The sequence below is a fragment of the Chiloscyllium punctatum genome, chromosome 37 (genome assembly GCF_047496795.1).
Source record: "Chiloscyllium punctatum isolate Juve2018m chromosome 37, sChiPun1.3, whole genome shotgun sequence".
Classification (NCBI taxonomy): Eukaryota; Metazoa; Chordata; class Chondrichthyes; order Orectolobiformes; family Hemiscylliidae; genus Chiloscyllium; species Chiloscyllium punctatum.
The window spans coordinates 1,241,864-1,267,858 of record NC_092775.1 but is presented as its reverse complement, the minus strand read 5'-3'; the positions used below and the strand labels follow the sequence as shown (position 1 = coordinate 1,267,858).

The window sequence follows — 25,995 nt, the reverse complement described above, 5'->3', positions numbered from 1 at the left end:
GACATTCAGCAATGAATTTGCACTTACCCCTTCCAAAATTGGAGGTGTAGTGGACAGCAAAGAGGGTGTGACTTTAGCAGAGTCAGAAAGCTGCTGGGGACCTAGACAACAGGATCTGGACCAGATGGGCCAAGGGGCTGAGAAGTGGCAGATGGAGTTCAATTCAGATAAATGTGAGGTGCTGCATTTTGGGAAAACAAATCTTGGCGGGACTTATGCACTTGATGGTGAGTTCCTGGAGAGTGTTGTTGAACAGGGAGACCTTGGAGTGCAGATTCATGGCTCCTTAAAAGTTGAGTCGCGGGTGGATAGGATGGTGAAGAAAGCATTTGGTATGCTTTCCTTTATTGGTCAATATATTGAATACAGGAGTTGGGAGGTCATGTTGCGACTGTACAGGACATTGGTTAGGCCACTGTTGGAATATCGCATGCAATTCTGGTCTCCTTCCTATCGGAAATATGTTGTGAAACTTGAAAGGGTTCAGAAAAGATTTACAAGGATGTTCCCAGGGTTGGAGGATTTGAGATATGGGGAGGGGCTGAACAGGCTGGAGCTGTTTTCCCTGGAACGTTGGAGGCTGAAAGGTGACCTTGTAGAGGTTTACAAAATTATGAGGCCCATGGATAGGGTGAATAGGCAAGGTCTTTTCTCTGGGGTCAGGGAGTCCAGAACTAGAGGGCATAGGTTTAGAGTGAGAGGAGAAAGATATAAAAGAGACCTAACGGGTAACTTTGTCACACAGAGGGTGGTACGTGTATGGAATGAATTGCCAGAGGAAGTGGTGCAGGCTGGTACAATTGCAACATTTAAGAGGCATTTGGATGGGTATATGAATAGGAAGGGTTTGGAAGGATATGGGCTGGGTGCTGGCAGGTGGGACTAGATTGGGTTGGGATATCTGGTCAGCATAGACAGGTTGGACTGAAGGGTCTGTTTCCATGCTTAAAAAAAATCTAACACCGAGAAGCCATCGTTTTCAGTCCCTGCTCCGCACTCCAACCCTTCCTCTGGCAGAGAGATTAAACCAGTCTCACAACCGATGTCAAATTTAATCAGGAGATGAGCTCTGACCGTACGTCCATGGCACTATTGACAATTTCCTCCTCCATCCATACCATCACCCACTCAGTTCATTTACTGCTCAAATCCCTACTACTCATGCCTTTGTTACCTTTGGAACGTCTACTCCAATAATCTCTTGCCTGATTTCCGAAACTCCAATCCACTGTTGCATTCAATTCAGCCAAATTCTCCAATGCTGGTGCCGTATATCCCTTTCACCTATCTGTGCTGGCTGACACATATCAGTGCTCAGAGTAATGTCTTAATAAATTGTCATCCTGGCCTACAAATCCCTCCATGGTCACACCCTCCCCACCTTTATAATATCCTCCAGCTATATGAGGGATATCTGTGCTTCTCAAATATTAGACTTGTGTAGAGCTCCCACTTTAATAATTGCAAGTCCTGGATTTCCCTTTCTACATCTCTCCATGTCTCTAACTTATTTCTTCTTCAATTTACTCAAATTGATCTTTGATGAAGATTTTGCTCATATGACCTGAAGAAGGGCTTATGCTCAAAACGTCTATTCTCCTGCTCCTTTGATGCTGCCTGACCTGCTGTGCTTTTCCAGCAGCACATTTTTCAGCTCTGATCTCCAGCATCTGCAGTCCTCACTTTCTCCTCATGTGACCCAATACCTGCTTGTGGTTTGCTGCTATCTGTTATCTTATAAATCTCTTGTGAAGTGATTATGGATATTTGATTACATCAAAGCAGCTTTATGGGTTATGGAAATAGCGTGGATAATAGGCATTGAAGCATTTGATCAGACTGAATGGTGGAGCAGGCTCGATGTGCCGAATGGCTTTCTATTGTTCCTATGGTTGTGTAAACATTGTTATATGAGGAAATAATATAACCACCTGAAGTGAAATGCGGCAGGTGGTGAGAAAACACCCACACCCACCCACACCCACCCACCCACACCCACACACACACACACACACACACACCCTCCCCATGTTGAGATTTGCCCCTTCTCTGGGGATTGAGAGACTGTGAGCAGTTGCAGCCTGATCTCGGGGCCCACGTTGAAGGCAGCTGGCAGCTCCTTCAGTACAAACCCTGCAGCATCATTTACATCACCACAACACAGGGCAATCAACACATTATACCATCACTGCTCAAAACAGAAAGGCTGTTCTGCTCAGTTACCATGGCAACAAGCTGAACAGATACAATTAATGCATGTTAGCACAGCGGCAGAGATTCTAACAAGGTCACTGGCTTCACCAGCAGCTGACAAAACAAGAGAAATTCCTCTAGATTGCAGCTTTAATTGCTGATCTTTCTTTGGGCAGTGGGTTCAGTGGGACAACGCATTAGGTTAAAGGGCAGGTCAACACAGGGACGCTGGCAGACAGATAGTGCAGTGTGTAACCTATCAACATGTGGGAGGTCATGGACCCCAGCAGCATCCAGGATAACAGCTTCTGCAGGAAATGCTCCCAACTGCACAGGCGTGAGCTCTCGGTGTTTCAGAGCTTGAGGGGGGATCGCTGGAGACATAGTGGCACATACTCAAGGCTGGGAGTTACGTGGATAACATATTTACAGGTGGGCACACTGCAGATCAAGGGTAAGGAGGGAAGAAGGGAATGGGTGACCAGCACAGTTAGAGAGAGTCAGGCAGGGAGAGTAGGAAACCCCTGGGATCCTATTCTCAAATTGCTTTTCCATTTTGGAAACTGAGGAGAGCACTGCTTCCTCAAGGGAGAGTAGTCTGAGCCAAGCTTCTGGCACCACAAGCAGCCTGACTTGTACAGGAGGGGAGTAATAAGAAAACAGGAGTGACAGTGATGGGGTTCCACTTGTTAGGGGAACAGACCGGCCTTTCTGCAGCTACAGACATAACTCTAGGATAGTGCGATGTCTCTCTCTGGTGCCAGGGACAGGGAGGTTACTTAGCATATTCATTTTCCCTGGCTAATGCACCTAATCTACACACCCCTGAACACTAGGGACAATTTTATGTAAGTCAATTCACCTAACCTGCACATCTTTGGATTATGGGAGGAAACTGGTGCACCTGGAGGAAACCCACACACACATGGTGAGAACATTCAAACTCCACACAGACAGTCACCCAATGCTGGAATCAAACCCAGGTCCCCTGGTGCTGCTAGGCATCAGAGCTAACACTGAGCCACTGTGCAGCCCCGTCTTACTGTAACTGACTCTGGTGAGTCCATCACCTCCCACAAGGAGTATCTGGTGTACAATGAGCAGTTTCAGTCCCCTTATTTAAGGAAGAGTATTATTTCACTGGAGAAAGTTCAGAGAAAGTTCACTTTGATGATCTCTGGTCTGGAGGGGTCATTTTATGAAGAAATGTTGAACAGGTTGGTACTCTATGCACTAGATTTTAGAAGAATGAGAGGTGATCTCATTGAAATAAATCGGATTCGTACAAGGGCCAAATAAGGTAAATGCTGAGAGGCTAGAAACATAGCAAGAGGTCATTTGACCCCCTCAACCCGGCTCCCCCATTATGATCATGACTGATCATTGAGTTCAATGTCCTAAATGCCCTCCTCCCAATATTCCTAAACCCCTTTAGCCACAAGAGGTATATCTACCCCTTCTTTGAAAGCAAGATGTTCTGGCCTCAACAATTTCCCGTCATGGGAGTCCAGGACTAGAGGCATAATCATGACCGTACTGAATGGTGGAACAGTCTTGAGGTGCCGAACAGACGATTCCTGTTCCAATTTCTTATGGGCCTTACAGAATTTCAGCAAGGTCTTCAGGCAGCATCTTTCATATCCACAGCCCCTTCCATCTAGAGGGACAGCAAATACATGGCAAAAACCACCATCTGCAGGCTCCCCTTCAAGCCATTCACCATCCTGACTTGGAAATATATCACCGTTCCTTCACTGTCACTGGGTCAGAATCCTGAAATTCCCTAAGGTCATTATGGGTCAACTTACAGTATGTGGATGTGGCAGCTCACCACCACTTCAAGGGGCAACTAGGGACAGGGAATAAATATTGGTCCAGCAGAGATACCCATATCCCTTGAACAAATACAAGAAGGTAAACAGATAAATGAAGATAGAGTGAGTGTGTGAATGTGAGGGAGACTTGCGCAAACCAGGCATTCTGAATCCAGTCAGCGATGAATTCAGTATGAATGATTGCTCCTGTCTGATAGTGATCTATTCCCACATCTGGTTATTTCAAGGTTATGGAACAACATCACAATCTTACCATTAAGCTAACTCACTTCCCAGATATTATTCCTGGCACCTTCCCTCTCCATATTGGTAAAGGTGCAACTGACAGGAAATCAATTGAACCAATCATTGGGCCAGCCAGGAGGACAAAATCTGAGTAGGATCACGTTTACAGACTGAGGCCAAGATAGCTTTCTCAGCTTCAGTCAAACACCCAACAGGCTGTTGGTCGTCATCTTCAGAATGAGCAAAACTGAAATGTTACATGGGCAGAGGAATATAAAGAAAGTATCATACCACCAGTGGAACTTGAAGCAGGGATGAAAGCTCATCTTGGTCTTCAATGGATGTCTTTGGATGTACTAAACCTCCCTGGTTACTGAAAGCACAGTAACTGCCCACTAGAACCTGCCCAGCAACAGTCTGTCGGAAAACCTCCACCTTCAGCACATCAGCCAAGATCTCCTCGGTCTCCTGTACACCAAGGGAAAAAAGAAAGAAATTTAGAATTTGCAGGAACAGAAAATGAAGAGGTAGCTTGGTTCAGTTATTGGTCAATAACCAACAACATTAATAATAACTTTGAGTTCTCCCCCTTTACCTGTTAAAGGCATCCTTGACATCCTCCAGCACATCTGACAGTGTGAACTACATAAATGGAGTTTTTCATTTGATTCTAAATTATCAATTAACTGCTGCTTAAAAATGGGTTCAGCAACACCATTCCAATGCAGATATTATGTGTAGCCCAGTTTGCGGATTACATCAAAATTGGTGGTCTAGTTGACAGCAAAGGCTATCTAAGATTATAAAGGGATCTCAATCAACTGGGCCAATGGACTGAGGGGTGGCAGATGGAGTTCAATTTAGATAAATGCAATGTACAGTACACAATACTTTTTCCGAAATGCTTGGGACCAACTAGTTTCCGGAATTTGGAATTTTTCGATTTCGGAATAAGTGACAGTTCAACAGTGAAATTTTTAAAACATCTTACCAAACAGCACTGAGTACCTGAGACAGAATTGAGGCCTGCCAGTGCTGGGCCATGCCCACTCACGTCGCATCTGAGTGACACATATTGAGTGGGTGTGGACTTGGGTTAACTGTTTGAACACCAAGTAACCTTGTTAATAAGATAAAAACTTCACAAAGGAGCTTTTCAGATTTCTGATAAATGGTTGTCTACCTGGATTGCATTTTGTTAAAACAAACAAGGGCTTTACTTGTATAGTCAAAGGGTAGTGGATGTTGGAACAGAGAGACATGGGGTTCAGGTACAAGTTGCTTCACATGTAGATAGGGTGGTTAAGAAGGCATTCAGCACATTTGCCTTCATTGCTCAGACCAGACAAGAGTGGGGATGTCATGTTGAGCTTGTACAGGACATTGGTAAGTCTCTTCTGGAGTAGTGCATCCAGTTCTGGTCACCCTGCTATAGGAAGGATATTATTAAATTGAAGAGAGTTCAGAAAAGATTTACCAGCATTTTGCCAGGGCAGGAGGGTTTGAGTTATAAGGAGAAACTGGAACTTCATTCACTGTAGTGTAGGTGGTAGAGGTTTATAAAATCATGAGGGGCATAGATAAGGTAAATAGCAAAAGTCCTTCCCTAGGAAGGGGGAAAATTCAAAACTAGGGGGACATATTTTTGAGGTGAGAGGAGACAGATTCTAAAGGGACCTGACAGGCAACTTTTGCACACAGAGGGTGGTGCATATGTGGAATGAAATTCCAGAGAAGTGGTAGATGCAGGTACAATTACAACATTTCGGACAGGTACATGAATAAGAAAGGTTTAGAGAGATATGGGTCGAGAGTGTGGTGCTGGAAAAGCACAGCAGGTCAGGCAGTATCTGAGGAGCAGGAGAATTGATATTTCAGGCAAAAGCCCTTCACCATGAAGGGTTCCTGCCCGAAACGTCGATTTTCCTGCTCCTCGGATGCTGCCTGACTTGCTGTAGTTTTCCAGCACCCCACTCTTGACTCTAATCTCCAGCATTGCAGTTCTCACTTTCGCCTGAGAGAGATAATGGGCCAAATGTAGACAAGTGGGACTTGTTTAGTTTGGGAAACATGGCTGGCACAGATGAGTTGGACTGAAGAGTTTATGACTCTATGACTCTATGTTTGCTTTTGTATCGGTTCAATAAATCTTTCCACTGTGGGGAGACTGGAGGAGATAACAATGCAGATAATGGTGGCACTCAGCATTCCTGGACGTGGAAGAATACTTGCAAAAAGAATGGCTTAGAGACAGGGTGACTGGGCTTACTTAAAGTGTCATTATTCTGTAAACTTGGAAATCCACAAGGACTGCCCTTAATATATCCTATGACATGAAGAAAACCAGGATTTTCAAAGGCAATTGTTTTACAAATTCTGAATAATACTTAAACAATTAACCAAAAAGGGAGAGAAAAAAGTGGAAGTATCAACTCAAAAGATTACTATTTACGAGCAGTACACCGAACATGATGGTAGGCTGGGAGAAGAAAGGCTACTATGTTTTTTATATTTCGCAGATCTATCAGGATAGAGAAACAACCAGATGTCACAAGCTCCTGCTGCTTTGCCAAGAGTGTTTTAAACAATCCAGTTGGAAGAGAGCAATGTGATACCAGGATACAGCTGAGAGCATTTCAGGTTTTGAGGTGTTTAGTCACTAACAAGGTTGTGTTTTGCTATATTCCCAACAGGTGATCAGAGATTCACATAAATCATACGATTAAAGTTCCAGGATCTGATCTAACGGAAGCTGCTCAAAGAGTTTATTAATAACAAATCTGGTTCATGAGAAGGGAAAGGTAATTTACCACTAACAAAGAATAAACATTACTAATATCAAAAACTGGGACGGTTTGACCTAGTCTAATTATTCAATAAGTGTCTCATTGCTTTACAATAGATATAATGCTAAACAGATATCACACAGTGCTTACACACAAGGAACCGAAGAAATGGAGCTTCACTATTCTAGAAATTTAAACAGATATTCAAAAATAATAGCCAGAGGGGTCATCACATACATATGCAGTAGCAACATCACTAGGCTAGTAACACAGCAGCCCAGGCTAATGCTCAAGAGACATGGGGTTAAAAACAAAAATCTAGTTCCCTAATGTCCTTTAAGGAATTTGCCATTCCTCCCTGGTGTGGCCTAGGTGTGACTGCACTCCCACAGCAAGGTGGTTGACCCTAAAGAGCAACAACTAGGCCGGGCAATAACTGCTGAAATAAAACAAACTACAGATGCATTTTGGGAAAGCAAATCTTTGCAGGACTTATACACTTAATGGTAAAGTCCTAGGAAGTGAATATGCTGAACAAAGAGACCTTAAAGTGCAGGTGCATGCTCCTTGAAAGTGGCGTCGCAGGTAGATTGGATAGTGAAGGTGGTGTTTGGTATGCTTTCCTTTATTGGTCAGAGTATTGAATACAGGAGTTGGGAGAAGAAGGACTCATGCCCAAAACGTCGATTCTCCTGCTCCTTGGATGCTGCCTGACCTGCTGCGCTTTTCCAGCAACACATTTTCAGCTCTGATCTCCAGCATCTGCAGTCCTCACTTTCTCCTACATGAGTTGAGAGGTCATGTGGCAGCTGGACATTGCTTAGGCCACTGTTGGAATATTGTGTGCAATTCTGGTCTCCTTTCTATCGGAAGGATGTTGTGAAACTTGAAAGAGTTCAGAAAAGATTTACAAGGATGTTGCCAGGGTTGGAGGATTTGAGCTATAGGGAGAGGATGAACAGGCTGGGGCTGTTCTCCCTGGAGCATCGGAGGCCGAGGGGTGACCTTATACAGGTTTACAAAATTATGAGGGGCATGGGTAGGATAAATAGGCAAAGTCTTTTCCCTGGGGTCGGGGAGTCCAGAACTAGAGGGCGTAGGTTTAGGGTGAGAGGGGAAAGATATAAATGAGACCTACGGGGCAACGTTTTCACACAGAGGTTGGTACGTGTATGAATGAGCTGCCAGAGGATGTGGTGGAGGCTGGTACAACTGCAACATTTAAGAGGCATTTGGATGGGTACATGAACAGGAAGGGTTTGGAGGGATATGGGCTGGGTGCTGGCAGGTGGGATTAGATTGGGTTGGGATATCTGGTCGGCATGGACAGGTTGGACCGAAGGGTTTGTTTCCTTGTTGTACATCTCTATGACTCTATGCTGGAAATCTGAAGGTGTTTTGGATTAACAAAATTATGAGCTGCATGGACATGGCGAATAGAAAACAGTTGTTCCCCTTTGGTGAGGGGCTCAAAAACAAGGGGTCATACAGGGAGCTGCTGAAGAGGGGGAGGAAAGAAAACTACAGTTGTAATCAGGATAATAGACACTGTTCTCTGTGGCCAGAATCGAGAATCCCGAAGGCTGCACTGTCTGCCTTGTGGCTGATTTCAGAGTGTCTCATCTGATTGATTTTTTTTGTGGTCTGCATAGATACCAACAATACCAGCAGAAAGGGGAAAGAGGTTCTGCTCTGGGTGTATGAGCAGCTCAGTGCTACATTAAGCAGCCAAACCTGAAAAGTGATAACCCCTGGATTACTATCTGTGCTGTGAACTAATTGGCACACACAGTCAACAAGATTAAAGAGATAAACTTGTGGCTCAAAAATTGGTGTGGGAGAAACAAGTTCAAACTCATGGGACAGAGTCACTGGGGACATTTAAGCGACTGCTTGACATGTACATGGATAGCAGAGAGTTGAGGGGTGTGTAGGTTAAGTTACTATATTTTACATTAGTCTTAAATCTCGGTACAACATCGTGGGCCAAAGGGCCTGTTCTGTGCTGTATTTTTTTCTATGTTCTATTTGCACCAGTACAGGGGAGTAAAGGAGCTCCAATGGGCCATGCTCCAACTGAATCAGGGACCAGAGTCCTGGGGAATCCCACAACTAGGGCTCTGGATAGGGCCGTAAACTAAACAGTTCAGTTAATTCCTACTTTTGCATTATGACTCTATGAGTATGTTGGTAATAAACATACTTGGATACAGAAAGACACCAGAGGGCGCTTGGTACTAGTGAAATCAAAGGCAAAAGTAGGAATGAATCAAGCACTTGGGAACAGAAAAAATAAGCCAACACTGCTTTCATCTAAACTCCTGGAAATCACACGACTGCTAGCCTGAAGCATAAAACATTAATTTTTAACAAGTGCAGTGCTTTGACTACTAGACAGAATGAGCCAGAGTTATTATGGGCTGCAATCTCAGCAAGCAATTGAGATTACGCCATAAACTGTGATAGAAAACCTGTGCCAATGTTAAAACAACAGCTCAACCAGGAATCTGTAATTTCTAGATATCTGCTCTGCTTTATTGCTATAGTAAAACTGTGGTAAAGCTCCAAGTTGCAGACTGTATTCCTGCAAAATTAGGGACAAGGCTAGACTGTTGTCAAGTGGAGCAGGGGAGTGCCATTTAAAGAATTTGAGAGAAGATTATGTTTTTACATTGGACAATGGAAGAACAAATTTATTAAATTGTGATCTCAACAATGCTGCAAATGAAACAACTTTACTTTCTTGTAACTTATATTTTAGAGACAAGATCATCTTATAGATTCTTGGTTACGTGACTAAGAACCTCTTTGAGCACCCTTTGTTCTACAAGGAATTCAAAAGTTTTACATAATGAGAGATTGGATGTTTCTCTCAAAAAAATACTCAAGGTTATAAATGTAGAACATAGAATAGTACAGCGCAGTACAGGCCCTTCTGCCACTTAATGTTGTGCCTGTACAGAAAATCATCTATAGAATGTGTTCAAAAGAGCGGGTACCCAATGAACACAGTCCGCAGATTTCTCAGCAACAAACCCAAACAAGCAGACAAAACACATCCAGAAACCCGAGCCACTCTCCCCTACATCAAAGACATCTCGGAAATGACTGCCAGACTACTCAGACCCCTCGGCATCACTGTAGCCCACAGCAATTAATGAACTTGAAAAACCGATACAGACAGCAAGCAAAACTAATGTCATTTACAAAATACTGTGCAAGCTCTGTAGCAAACACTACATTGGACAAACAGGCAGAAAACTAGCCACCAGGATACATGAACATCAACTAGCCACAAAATGACATGACCCTCTCTCACTAGTAGCCTTATATACAGGTGAGGAAGGACACCACTTTGACTGGGACAACACATCTATCCAAGGACAAGCCAAACAGAGACATGCACGAGAATTCCTAGAAGCATGGCATTCCAACCGGAACTCTGAAACACATCAGGTTGGACCCAATTTACCACCCCGAGGAAAAGAACAGGAAATGACATCACCAACCCAAACATATAAATAGAAAGCAGGAATCATCAGCAATGCTTCACCCGGAGGCTCACTGAAGACGTTACCTAGAAGGGCGATGAAACGTCTGAACATGAACCTTCCAGCTCAGTAAGCAAACCTACATCACGAACCTAAACCTGAGCTCCAAGTCTTCTCAAAACCCGCTTAACATTGGCTTGTTGCTACTGACATTTATCAATCATCATCTAAGTCTTGCTACACTGGCCTTTAGCACAGAGGGATTTGAGTATCGGAGTAAATATGTCAGATTGTGAATAAATAGAGCCTTAGTGGGATTATACTTAGGACCATGGTGTGTAGTTTTAGTCTCCTTATCCAAGGAAAGATTTTTGCTTGCAAGAGTGTGCAACCACGGTTCACTAAAGTAATTCCTGGGATGGAAGGACCTACTATCCCTCGAGTTTAGGAGATGTGATCTCATTCAAATTCTTTGGAATTCCCTGGCCCAGAGCACTATGGACTCAGTCTTTGAGTATGTTCCAGACTGAGATCAATAGATTTCTGCAAATTAAAAACAAAGGACATGGGAATAGTGAAGGAAGTTGTGACGCAGAAAGTTAAGTATCATCTCAGCATTCACTGAGGTAGGCTCGAACAACTGAGGGGCCAATCCCTAATCCCATTTCTTTTCTGGACGAGTTGCTTCAGTATCAGAAGAAGTGACGAATGGTGCTGAACATTGTCTATCGAACATCCCATTCCTGACCTTATTATGAGGGAAGTTGATGAAGCAGCTGAAGATGGTTGGGCCTAGCACATTACCCTGAGCAACAAGGACTTCCGTGGTACAGTCATAGTATCTCCATCTCAGAGCCAGGATTCAAGTCCTACCTATTCCAGAGGTGCGTCATAACATTCTTGAATGGGTTGATTCAGAATATCTACAAACCAATACTAAGCTCTTGTGACACAGTGGTAGCGATGACTTATCTGGACTAGAAGACCTAGATTCAAGTCCCACTTGCTCCAAAGGTGTGTCATAACATTTCTAAACAGGTTGATTAAAAAAATCTATTCTGGGGAAATCTTTCCGAGATACACTGAAGTTCTGGTGATTGGCCTCCAACAACTATCACAAATGTACTGGGTATGACTCCCTCAATAGTCAGAATGTCCCACCTCAAATTTGGAGACCAAAACTGCACACGGTACTGCAGATGAGGTCTCCCCAGGGCCCTGTACAGCTGCAGAAGGACCTCTTTGCTCCTATACTCACTTCCTCTTGTTACGAAGGCCAGCATGCCATTAGCTTTCTTCACTGCCTGCTGTACATGAATGCTTGCTTTCATTGACTAATGTATAAGAACACCTAGATCTCATTGTACTTCCCCTTTACCTAATTTGACTCAATTTAGATAGTAATCTGTCTTCCTGTTCTTGCCAAAGTGGATAACCACACATTTATCCACATTAAACTACATCTGCCATGCATCCGTCCACTCACCTAGCCTGTCCAAGTCACCCTATATTCTCATAACATCCTCCTCACATTTCACCCTGCCACCCAGCTTTAGGTCATCAGCAAATGTGCTAATATTAGTTTTAATGCCTTCATCTAGATCATTAATGTATATTGTAAACAGCTCCGGTCCCAGCACCTTGTGGTACCCCACTGGTCACTGCCTGCCATTCTGAAAGGGACCCGTTTATCACTATTCTTTGCTTCCTGTCAGCCAGCCAATTTTCAATCCAAGTCAGTATTTTGCCCCTAATACACGTGCCCTAATTTTGCTCACTAATCTCCTATGTGGGACTTTATCAAAGGCTTTCTGAAAATCCAGGTACATTACATCCACCGGCTCTCCCTTGTCCATCTTCATAGTAACATCCTCAAAAAAATTCCAGATTAGTCAAGAACGTTTTCCCCTTCATAAATCCATGCTAACTCTGACCTATCCTGTTACTGCTACCCAAATGAGTTTAATTTCATCTTTTATAATTGACTCCAGCATCTTTCCCATCACTGACGTCAGGCTAACCGGTCTATAATTCCCTGTTTTCACTCTCCCTCCTTTCTTGAAAAGTGGGACATTCCAATCCGCAGGAACTGATCCTGAATCTATAGAACATTGAAAAATCATTACCAATGTGTCCATGATTTCTAGAGCCACCACCTTAAGTACCCTGGGATGGAGACCATCAGGTCCTGGGGATTTATCAGCTTTTAGACCTAACAGTCTATCTAGCACCATTTCCTGCCTAATATAAATTCCCTTCAGTTCATCCATTACCCCAGGTCCTTCAGCCACTATTACATCTGGGAGATTGGATCTGTCTTCATTGGGGAATACACAAGCAAAGTACCTATTCATCTCTTCTGCCATTGTTCCCCATAATAAATACATCCATTTATGTCTTCAAGAGCCCAATTTTAGTCTTAACCATTTTTTTTCACATACCTAAAAAAGCTTTTACTACCCTTTATATTTTTGGCCAGTTTGCCTTCGTACCTCATTTTTTCTCCGTGTATTGCCTTTTTAGTTCTCTGTTGCTCTTTAAAAGTTTCCCAGTCCTCCGGCTTCCCGCTCATCTTTGCTATGTTATATTTCACTTTTTTATTATACTAGCCTTAACTTCCCTCGTCAGCCATGGATGCCCCTGCCTCCCCTTAGGATCTTTCTTCCTCTTTGGGATGAACTGATTCTGCACCTTCTGCATTATATCCAGAAATAGCTGGCATTGTTGTTCCACTACCAACCCTGTTAGGGCATTGAACCTATTTTCTATAGGTTTCTGAAAAGTTCCAGAGACGTAGAGGAAAGGATTGCAAAGATGATTCTGGATAGGAGCAAGTGTAACAGGGTAGTTGTTAGGGTGGACTTTAACCGTCCAAATATTGACTAGAAACGCTATAGTTTGAGTACTTTAGAATAGTCAGCTTTTGTCCAATGTGTGCAGGTGGTTTTCCTGACAATGTAGATAGTGTCTCCACAGTCTTCTGGCACTACTCCTGTTGACAATGACGACATAAAGATCAAAGCCAAAGGCTCGGCAATCTCCTCCCTGGCTTCCCAGAGGATAAATCCCATCTGGCCCAGGGGACTTGTCCATTTTCACACTTTCCAGAATTGTGAACACCTCCTCTTTACGCACCTCAATCCCATCTAGTCTAGTAGCCTGTATCTCTATTCTCCTCCACCACATTGTCGTCTTCTAGTGTGAATGGGATTGAGATGATATTGGCTAGCTGAAATAGAGGGTGGCAGTTGATGGGAAATATTCATCCTGGAGTTAAGTTATAGTGGTGTACCGCAAGGATCTGTTTTAGGGCCATACTAGATGAGGGTGTAGAAGGATGGGTTAGTAAATTTGCGGATGACACGAAGGTCGGTGGATTTGTGGACAGTGCAGAATGATATTGCAGGTTACAGAGGGACATAGATAAGCTGCAGAGCTGGGCTGAGGGGTGGCAAATGGAGTTTAATGCAGAAAAATGTGAGGTGACTCACTTTGGAAGGAGTAACAAGAATACAGATTACCATGCTAATGGTAAGATTCTTCGTAGTGTAGATGTGCAGAGAGATCTTGGTACCCACGTGCATAGATCCCTGAAAACTGCCACCCAGGTTGATAGGGTTGTTAAGAGGGCGCACAGTGTGTTAGCTTTTATTGGTAGAGGGTGGAGTTTCAGAGCTATGCTGCAGCTCTACAAAATTCTGGTGCAGCTGCATTTGGAGTATTGCATACAGTTCTGGTTGCCACGTTATAGGAAAGGTGTGGAAGCATTGGAAAGGGTGCAGAGGAGATGTTGCCTGATATGGAGGGAAGGTCTTATGAGGAAAGGCTGAGGGACCTGATTCTGTTTTTGTTAGTGAGAGGAGTAAGAGGTGACTTAGAGGCATACAAGATGATCAGAGGATAAGATAAAGGTGGACAGTGAGAGCCTTTTTCCTCAGATAGTGATGGTTAGCAAGTGAGGACATAGCTTTATGTTGACGGGTGATAGATATAGGGCAGATGTCAGAGGTGGGTTCTTTACTGAGATAGTAGTAAGGGCATGGAATGCCCTGCCTGCATTAACCTGCCCTGCCTGGAATGCCCAACATTAAGGGCACTTAAATGGTCATTGGACAAATATATCAACGAAAACAAAATAGTGTATGTTAAATAGGTTTTGATTGGTTCCACAGGTCGGTGCAGCTTCGTGGGCTAAAGAGCCTGTACTGCACTATAATGTTTACTGTTGTGGTTCTGTTCGCCGAGCTAGGAATTTGTGTTGCAGACGTTTTGTCCCCTGTCTAGGTGACGTCCTCAGTGTTTGGGAGCCTCCTGTGAAGCGTTTCTGTGACCTTTCCTCCGGCATTTGTAGTGGTTTGAATCTGCCCCTTCCGGTTGTCAGTTCCAGCTGTTCGTTGCAGTGGTCGGTATATTGGGTCCAGATCGATGTGCTTATTGATTGAATCTGTGGATGAGTGCCATACCTCTAGGAATTCCCTGGCTGTTCTCTGTTTGGCTTGTCCTATAATAGTAGTGTTGTCCCAGTCGAACTCATGTTGCTTGTCATCTGCGTGTGTGGCTACTAAGATGACAAGCAACATGAATTGGACTGGGACAACACTACTATTATAGGACAAGCCAAACAGAACAGCCAGGGAATTCCTACAGACATGGCACTCATCCACAGATTCAATCAATAATAACATCGATCTGGAACCAATATACCGACCACTGCAACGAACAGATGGAACTGACAACCGGAAGGGGCAGATTCAAACCACTATAAATGCCGGAGGAAAGGTCACAGAAGCGCTTCACAGGAGGCTCCCAAGCACTGAGGGTGTCACCTAGACAGGGGACGAAACATCTGCAACACAAATTCCCAGCTCGGCGAACAGAACCACAACAACGAGCACCCGAGCTACAAATCTTCTCACAAACTTTGAACTATAATGTTTACGTTCTGTATCAAGGACAATCACTCTAACTTCCCCTCTGGAATTCAATTCTTCTGTCCATTTTGAACCAAGGCTGCAATGAGGTCAGGAGCTGAGGATTTCATTTGATGCTATCTGAAAGTTGACACGATAGTGAATCCACATCAGTAATATATTACACTGGAGGGGAATCACTAGTTAAAGTTTGAGCAAAAATTCACTTTACTGCTGCCATTTGCCATTTCTATTCAATTTCTGAAATATTTGAAAGCTACAGTTTTAATTGAAATGTACTGTTTTTGTAGCAATATTGAACAGTAATTCCACTAAATGGAATTAACACATTAAGTCCAATCATAGCAGCACAAGTCTCCTCTATCATATACCGTTTGATTCCCAAATGACCTTTCAAAGTCTTATGGGGGAGATCATGACAGACAGAGCATTGAGTTGAGAGTGTGGTGTTGGAAAAGCACAGCAGGTCAGGCAGCATCAGAGGAGAAGCCCTTCAGGTATAAGCCCTTCATTCAGAAATGTTGATTCTCCTGCTTCTCAGGTGCTGCCTGACCTGCTGTGCTTTTCCAACACCACACTCTTGACTCTGATCTCCAACATCTGCAGTCCTCACTTTTTCCAGAAAGAGCATTGAGCCAGTAACTGACAGCACCAGGTTAAGGCTCTTGGACATGGGTTCAAATCCCATCATGGCAGCTGGTGGATTTGAATTTAAGTTATAAATTTAATGGTGAAATAACATCCATCATTGAATGTGGTAAAAACTCATCTGACTCTCTGATGTCCTTTAGGGATAGAAATCTGTCATCTAGCCTGGTCTGACCTAATAAGACTCCAAACGTTGTGGTGTTTGACTCTTAATAGGCCTTTGAAATGGCCCGCAAACGACTCCGTTCAAGGACAATGAAGGATTGAAAACAAATGCAAGCCTTGCTAGTGATGCCTGCATCCCATAAAAGAATCAAGAAAAAAATGACTTTTTAAAATCAAACCAGAGAGAATGTAGAACAAATCAAATCTGACTGAAGTGGAAACAGTAGAGGTGTTAACTTGTCTTAGCAGGACAAGGTTAGCAAACCTTTACACTGAGCAAATCCTCCACTGTGTTGTGTGGTACTACCACATGCTAAATGAGGCTGATCTAACTTAAGACTGGACATCCATGAGTCACTGTGGACGATCAACAGCAGCAGAATTATACTCCAGCTCAATCTGAACCTCATGGCCTGAAATATCCCCCACTTAACTATTACTGTCAAGCCAGGAGCAGTACCAGGCATACCTGAAAATGAGGCATCAACTTGGTGAAGCTGTTTGCATGCCAAACAGCAGAAGCAGTAAATGACAGGCGGAGCTAAGCAATCCCAAAGCCAACGGATCAGATCTAAGCTCTGCCACATCCAGTCGTGAATGTGATGAACAATTTAGCCACTCACTACAGGAGGCTCTATGAATATGCCCACCCTCAATGATGTAAGAGCCCAACACATCAGTGCAAAAAAAGCTGAAGCATCCGCAGCAATCTTCAGTCAGAATTGCCAAGATGATCTATCTTGGTCTTCAGCATCACAGATACCAGTCTTCAGTTCAAAGTTATCAGGCAAAGGCAGGAACATAGATTTGAGTTTACAGTCAGATTAGTCATAGTCTTATTCAACAGCTGAGGGGTCAAATGGTTAACTGCTTCTCCTTATTCACATACATGTACGATTGATGCTGATTGATAATTAGCTGAACCAGGCATTGCTTCAGTACTGAACAACTTTGCAGCTTGTATGAAGCACAGCTGCAGTACAATCAATCAAGTATTGCAATGTTTGCTTTGATGTCTTATTCCTACATTATAGTGTTATTATCTTTATCGACTGGCAAGGTAAACTTACCCAGTCAAACTTGTCAGCTTAAAACCTCAAATGAGGAATTTCAGATCATTAAAGGGACTTTGTAATTTTTTTAAAAACTCAGTGATAGACTTGGTCCTGTGATGAGCTTTCCTTTACCCCAAAAGTTTTCAAGTCAGCAAAAATTATCTCTGGATAGAATCTATCTAAAGGTATATTGTAGCAGAAACAGCTTCTTTTGTGTTTACCAATGTTAGCACTTAGAATCCTAAGTGAAAATTCCTCAGATATTGTAATTTAGAACTAATGAGGATTTAATCACAAGATGTAAGTTATATACTTATGAAGGTTTATTAAGAATGTATTCTAAATTAGATTTTAATATTATAGAACTAGAGTTATAACATGAATATTCTATTTCAAATTTAAACATGGTTAAACCTACCTTAAAAAATATTTGTTTGCTTGTCTAAAAGTTAAGTTTTAAATAAAATTGTATTTACAATTCAGTTTCTTCAGATTCTATGTCTGAACCTTGAAAAGACGTTTTAATGGCAAATGCTACCCTGTAATGCCTTATGACAACTGCCTGCCTTTGTTTCTTATATATCCTCATAAGTTAGTCTCATCACTTTTCTTACACTGTTTCTGTTCAAATAATTCTCCCATCTGTCTCAGTTGTCTGGCTAGCTTCCATGGTTCTTTAAAGTCTTGCATTTTCTATTTGGTGTTATTGTACTTCTTGTAATTTATTCAAATACTGAATAGAGTGCATTTTTAAGTAATTAAGTTAATTTTTTTTCATTAATTTGGTAATTCCTTGACAATACCAACTATGCCTGACAAATATAACTTTTGATTGTAAAATGCTTTGGAAAGTCCTTTGCTTTTTTCTATATGATGTATTTATGCAAACATGAATTAGCAGCAAGAGCCTGCTCCACCTTTCAACAACATGGTTGATCAGATTACTCCATTTCTAGCTATCCCTGTTAGCCTTGTCAGCCCATAACTCCAAAACGTTGCTTGCTGTCAATTCTGTGGGGACTATAATTTTGTTTTAATTTCCCCCCCCTTTGAATTCCTGATGTACAGCTCGTTTCAGAATGTCGAGTGTCTTCTGCAGTGAAGACCAATGCAATATACTGTTCAATTATCTGTTATCTCCTTCTTGTCCATTAATTCCCCAGATTCTTGTTTTCTTTTTAAAATAGGACTTTTTTTGAAAAGATCTACAAAAACTCTTATGATCTGTTGTTATACTTCTATGACCTCTTGTACTGTCCTTATTAACCTTTGTCCTTTTTATTGTTTTATACATTCTGATCAATCTTCTGATCCTCCATACAATTTTGCACAATTATATGCTTTTCCTTAGAGTCTGATACTAGCTAACTTTTATTTAAGTTAACCAAGAATGGAATGCCTTTCCATTGGAATTTATCTTCTGCTCTGGAAAACATTATGCTTCCCTCCCTAACTGCACTGTGTTGCTCCATTTCAAACACATTCATGGTTCAAGGAAGCAGCATATTTCAGGGCCACCAGGGATGGACAATAAATGCTGACTCGGCCTGCCAGATCCATATGCCATGATAGAAAAAATAAGTTTGCCACTGCATTTGTAGTGACCTTTCCTCGAACCCAATTTGCCCACCACTTGAGGTAGCTACATCCCCATAACGGCCCTTGTTTAACCCTGACCCATTCTTATCTCCCTAAAACAAAATGTAAAATTCAAGGATAATGAGATTGTTCTCCTATAATATTTTTGGTGAGTCATTTTATTTAAATAGCTAAATTTTAATGACTAGGGAATTCACATTTTCTTTGTTACCAAAGCATCAGGCATCATGGATAACCAAGGGAAAGGAATCAGGAGACATTAACTAGCAATGATTTATAAAAGGTGTCTCAAGTTGATAATGGACAAGTCACCTTTGTGTCAGCCAAATGTATATTTCAAGGATGCCCCGAAGCATGATACATTGGCAAAACCAAGCAGATACTACAACAATGGATGAATGGACACTTCGCAACAAAGCGCAGGTCAGGCAGCATTCAAGGAACAGGAGAATCGATGTTTCGGGCATAAGCCCTTCTTCCACACACTGTCCTGTTCCCCCCCCCACATTGTCCTCCCCCGTTCCTCCCCCCCCCCCCCCCATACTGTCCTCCTCCCCCGTTCCTCCCCCCCCCCGACACTGTCCTCCTCCCCCGTTCCTCCCCCCACACACTGTCCTCCCCCCCCGTTCCTCCCCCCCCCATACACACACACTGTCCTCCCCCCCCCCGTTCCTCCCCCCCCCACACACACTGTCCTCCTCCCCCGTTCCTCCCCCCCCACACAGTCCTCCTCCCCCCCCACACACTGTCCTCCCCCCCCGTTCCTCCCCCCCCACACACACTGTCCTCCCCCGTTCCTCCCCCCCCCCACCACACACACTGTCCTCCCCCGTTCTTCCCCCCCCCCGCCCACACACACTGTCCTCCCCCGTTCTTCCCCCCCCCCGCCCACACACACTGTCCTCCCCCGTTCTTCCCCCCCCCCCGCCCACACACACTGTCCTCCCCCGTTCTTTCCCCCCCCCCGCCCACACACACTGTCCTCCCCCGTTCTTCCCCCCCCCCGCCCACACACACTGTCCTCCCCCGTTCTTTCCCCCCCCCCCGCCCACACACACTGTCCTCCCCCGTTCTTCCCCCCCCCCCGCCCACACACACTCTCCTCCCCGTGCCACCACCACACACACACTGTCCTCCCCGTGCCACCACCACACACACACTGTCCTCCCTGTGCCACCACCACACACACACACTGTCCTCCCCCGTTCCTCCCCCGCACACACTGTCCTCCCCCGTTCCACCCCCGCACACACACTGTCCTCCCCCATGCCTCCCCCACACGCACTGTCCTCCCCTGTGCACCCTCCACACATGCCCTGTCCTCATCCCCCAACTCAAATTCTCCACCCCCCACTTTGATCTTTTCCTTACAAGATGTCTCTAAGGTCTTCCTCTCTCACAAGCATCAATGAAGGAGCAGCGCTCCAAAAGCTAGTGTTTTCAGATAAACCCGTTGTTGTGTGAATTTTGACCTTGTCGAACACCATGACCTCCACATTGTGAACTTCAATTTCAACACACTATAAATTACGCAAGGATCCTTAGCCAGACCTGTGCATTAAACGGTTACATAGGTTTCAGGAGACAATGAATGGTTGAGTCAGCCTCTTTGATACTGTGAGATAAGGTTCCAGTGAGTCAGTTAATTCCATCTCCTTTATATAAATAGGAGAGAGGCCATTCAGTCCATAGCTGCACTTGTACTAACTGCAATTCCATTTATAGAGGAACTTCGATTATCCAAATATCAATTATCCGAATGTTGAGATTATCCGAAGGAAATCTGGAGGTCCTGATGGAAACATTTCATCAAAGGGTTTGTTTAGTGATTAAAAGTGAACACAGCTTACCGAAATGCTGCTGAGAACAGTCCTGGACATCAATGGGATTCCAGGCACCATCTCCAAATGATTGACTGCCCTCTCCCTCTCTCACCCCACACCTTCCCTGGAGTTCTACACAGGGGTGTACTCTAAACCCCACTTCCCCAGATAATCTCTCCAACATTTGACTAGTTCCACCTAGGCCAAAGGTTGCAGTAAAAGTTGTGCGTGTGCGTGCGCACACTATTTGGAGACTCACCCCACAAACACAGCAGCAGACTTGTTGGTGTGTAGTTCAGCTGGCCCAGAGAGGGGGAGGGGGTGGATGTGGTTGGTGTGGGGGCAGTGATGGACAGGGTTGGGGGGCGGGAGCAGTGCTGAACGGTTTTTGTGGGGGGGAGGTTTCCTCATCTCCTGAACGGAAGGCGGACTTAACAGAAAACTCTGAGCCCCAGAGGGAAGGCATTGAATCAATTAACCAAATAATCAATTATCTGAACGAAATAGTGCCCGCCCATCTTGTTCGGATAATAGAGATTTCTCTGTAGTTCTGCTTTTGTTCACTTATTGCATAGCTTTCACTATTCCTCATCTTCATACATTTACCCCAGTCTGTTTCAAAGGTATGACAACCTATGTAATGCTCGGAGAAAGTGAGGTCTGCGGAAGCTGGAGATCAGAGTCGATTGGGTGTTGCTGGAAAAGCACAGGTCAGGCAGCACCTGAGGAGCAGGAGAATTGAAGCTTTGGGCCAGAGCCCTTCATTCCTGATGAAGGGCTCCGGCCCGAAACATCAATTGTCCTGCTCCTCAGGTGCTGCCTGACCTGCTGTGCTTTTCCAGCAACACACTCTTGAATCTAATGCACTAATTGCAGTATAGAATCAGAGTTTAAAATGTAGCTGTGCAAAGTCGGTGTCAATGATTGAGTGTCTCAGGTAATCAGATTCAGAGTCAGTGACAGTGATCACCTGCACACACAGGACACCCACAATATGGACAAAGTGGCAGCACTGGATTCTGCTCCACATTTTAAATGTACATTAATGTATTGCAACAAGTCGAGGATCAAAGGTGATCAAGCATAACAGCGGGGATGAAAAAAAGGTGAAGCACTATTTTTAGATAGCCAGTTCAGGAACAAATTGACTGGAATACATACAATAAGTTTATATACAAGGCCAATCTCCAATTCCAATCAAGAGCTGTGAAACAAAGACAAACTTAATTAAATACATTTAATATTTCTTGAGATATAAACGATTTTAAGAACCACTAAAATCATTATTTTTAAGTTTGTTTTTGAATTTTGAGTTAGTTACATGAGTAGTGTGGACCTGAAGTTAATAATTAATTTGTATTTGTGACCATGATGAATTCTTATGCAACAGTTGGAGAGAGCTTCAACAGCCAAATGGACTCCTGCTTAATTTAGGATGTTTAAAAGGCTGTTAGAAAATACTGAACTGAGAACATTTTAAGTTCAAAAGAAACAAGTAGATAGAGAAACTTGTGCCTCAATTTTAAATTGTGGGCAGTTCTGCAAGGTCTTTACATGGACATACATACATGTAGCAGTATACAGGAACATAGGAACAGGAGTAGGCCATTCAGCCCTTCAAGCCTGTTCCCCCATTCAATGAACTCACGGTTGATCTGTGGCTTAACTCAGCGTACCTGCCTTTGGCCCATATCCCTTAATACCTTTGCTAAACAAAAATTAATTTCAGATTTACAAGTTAATGACTGATCAAGCATTCACTGCTGTTTTTGGAAGTGTGTTCCAAACATCTACCATCTTCTGTGTTTCCTAACATCCTCCTGAATAGTCTGGTCCTAATTCTCAGTACGCCCCCTAGTTTGAGAATCCCCAACCAATGGAAATCATTTATCTTTATCCACACTGTTGTTTCCTTCTAATATTTTGAAGACTTCGATCAAATCACCCCTTAATTTTCTAATTTCTAGGAAAACAGGCCTAATTTGTCCAACATCTCCTCAAAACTTAACCCTTGAAGTCCGGGTATCATTATAAATCTACATTGTACTCCTTCCAATGTCAATACATCCTTCCTAAGGTGTGGGGCCCAGATCTGTTCACAGTACTCCAAGTGGGGCCTAACCAGGGTTTTGTATAACTGCAAATCTGCTGCATCCTTATACTCCAGATCTCTAAAAATAAAAGGCCAGGATTCCATTAGCTTTCTTGATTGTTCGCTGCATTTGTTTATAGCATTTTAAAGATCTATGCAGCTGAACCCTAAGTCTCTTTGCACATCTACTACATTTAACTTCATACCATCTAGAAACTACCTGGTCTATCCTTTTCTGGTCCAAATTGGATAACTCCCCAACTTATTTACATTGAACTACATCTGCCAGAGTTTTGCCTATTCACTTTTTCTATCAATATTCCTTTGCAATTTTATGCTATTTTCTACACTGTCTGCAATGCTGCCTAACTTTGTGTCATCAGCAATTCCCTAGTTTTCCTCTTTCACCCTTCTGAAAAAGTGCAGAGATGTGCAATTTTTCAATCGAGAGGGATGACTCCTGAATCCGGGGAATGCTAAAAGAATAAGGTCAGGGCATCTACAATGTGCTCTCCTACTTCCTTTAAGACCCTTGGATGGAAATTGTAGGTCCTGAGGATTTGTCACTCTATTTCCATTAATTTCCTCTAACAATATTTTACTTATGCCAGTTTTATTCAGTCCCAGTTTCTGATCCACTATTAATTTCCTTGGGGTGTCCAGCAAGATATCCTCCTTTTCTACTGTAAATACTGAGGCAAAGTAATTATTAAACATCTGCCATTTCCCCACAGTCATTGACAATATCCCTATTTTCAGTCTTTCATGGGTTAACATTGCTCTTGGCCACCTCATCTTCCTTTGTGTAACTATAACCTTTTGTACTGATTTCGAAGGGGAGAACATAGTGAACAGTAAGGTGTTAGTTAAGGTCCCAGTGTTGGGATAAAACCTTGAGGAGGACTGGAAGCTCAATTTGCTTAAACTCAGGTATATAACTGCTCCAAGAATAAATGTATCAGAGGCTCCATTTCAGGAGTTAAAAGTCAAAGTTACCTTAAACCTATTGAGATTGTTACAGAAAGACATTCTGATGTGAGTAATGTATCAAAATTGCTTTTGGGTATTGTATAAGAGGGCTCGTTTCTTTTTGAATTGGTAAAGGTATGTTTTGGGATTAATTTTTACTTCATGTAACTCTGAATTGAGTTATAAATAGATTGGTTTATTCTATTTGTTTTAATTTCTTTTGCTTAATAAATTTGTTTTATTGTTAAAACATAATTCACAATGTGGTTGCGCTTTGGTGACAACCATTTTGTCAAAATCAAAATAAAATATAGAACATAGAACAGTACAGTACAGTTCAGGCCCTTCAGCCCTCAATGTTGTGCCAGCCTGTCATCCTATTCTAAGATCAGATTAACTGACATACCCTTCATTGTACTATCTTTCATATGCCTATCCAAGAGTCGCTTAAATGTCCCTAATGTCTCTGACTCTACTAACACGCCCATCACTCTCTGAAATCTCCCTTAAACCTTTCTCCAATCACCTTAAAATTATGCCCCTCGTAATAGCATTTCTGCCTTGGGAAAAAGTCTCTGGCTATCCACTCTATCTATGCCTCTCAACATCTTGCACACCTCGATTGTCACCTCGTATCCTTATCTGCTCCAATGAGAAAAGCACTAGCTCCCTCAACCTTTTATAAGACGTGCCCTCCAGTCCAGGCAGCATCCTGGTGAATCTCTTCTGCACCCTCTCTAAAGCTTCCACATCTTTCCTATAATGATGTGACCAGAACTGCTCCTCTGCACTGCCAAGAATCCTGCCTTTAACCCTGCATTCTGCATTCAAATGACTTCACTCTTTTCCAGATGAACGCCACCTGCCACCTATCAGCCCAGTTCTGCATCCCGTCAATGTCCCATTGCAACCTACAACAGCCCTCCACACTGCCCACCACTCCACCAACTTTCATGTCATTGGCAAACTTTCTCACCCACCCTTCCACTTCCTAATCCAAGTCATTTATAAAAATCACAAAGAGCAGGGGTCCCAGAATCGATCCCTGTGGAACACCACTGGTCACCCAGCTCCAGGCTGAATACTTTCCATCTACTACCACTCTGTCTCCTATGGGCCAATTCTGTATCCCATGCCTCCTTACTTTCTGAATGAGCCTACCATGAGGAACCTTATCAAACTTGCTAAAATACACGTACACCACATCCACTGCTTTCCCTTCATCAACGTGCTTTGTCACATCCTCAAAGAATTCAATAAGATTAGAGAGGCTTGACCTGTCCCTCACAAAGCCATGCTGACTACATCTAATCTCTACCTCAAATCTCTAATTAAGGGTGGCACAGTGGTTACCACTGCTGCCTCATAGCGCCAGTTCGATTCCCACCTTGGACAGCTGTTTGAGTGAAGCTTGCACAATCTCCCTTTATCTGCGTGGGCTTCCTCCAGGTGCTCCGGTTTCCTCCCACAATCTAAAGTTGTGCAGGTCAGGGTGAATTGGCCATGCTAAATTGCCTGTGTTAGGTGCATTAGTCAGGGGTAAATGTAGGGGAATGGGTCTGGGTGGATAACTCTTCGGAGGATCGGTGTGGACTTGTTGGACCGGGAATCTAATCTAATAAAATTATGGTTTTCCAAGTAATCATAAATCCTGTCTCTCAATCCTCTCCAATATTTTGCCCAACATTGACGTAAGACTGACTGGTCTGTAATTCGCAGGATTATCTCTATCCCCTTTCTTGAACAAGGGAATAACATTTGCCACCCTCCAATCATCTAGCACTACTCCAGTGGACAGTGAGGACACAAAGATCATCGCCAAAGGCGCAGCAATCTCTTCCCTCACTTCCTTTAGTTACCGAGGGTATAGGTACCATGTGGTTCGGGGGATATATCTACCCTTATGTTTTTTTCAAAATTTCAATACATCCTCCTTCCTAAGATCAATCTCTTCAAGCATATCAGTCTGTTTCACATTGTCTCAGAAACATCAAAGTCCCTCTCACTAATGAATACTGAAGCAAAGTATTCATTAAGGACCAAGTGAGAGTTATCTCCACCATCCCTCAGTCTGGCCACCCTCTTGTTCCTCACAAGTATACAGCACTTTAGGGTTTTCCTTATTCCTACCTATTAAAGCTTTTTCATGCCCTCTTCTAGCTCTCCTCACTCCATTCTTCAGT

At 43.3% G+C, this 25,995-nt stretch overlaps 1 protein-coding gene across 1 annotated transcript in view; it reads right to left on the bottom strand.

Moving 5' to 3' along the window:
• Window positions 1-25,995, bottom strand: part of eif6 (eukaryotic translation initiation factor 6) — an 89,646-nt gene that overhangs the window by 9,128 nt on the left and 54,523 nt on the right. Inside the window, exon 4 of the mRNA XM_072556072.1 lies at window positions 4,545-4,721. Coding sequence (XP_072412173.1) covers window positions 4,545-4,721 — 177 coding nt within the window. The remainder of the gene's footprint in view (window positions 1-4,544; window positions 4,722-25,995) is intronic.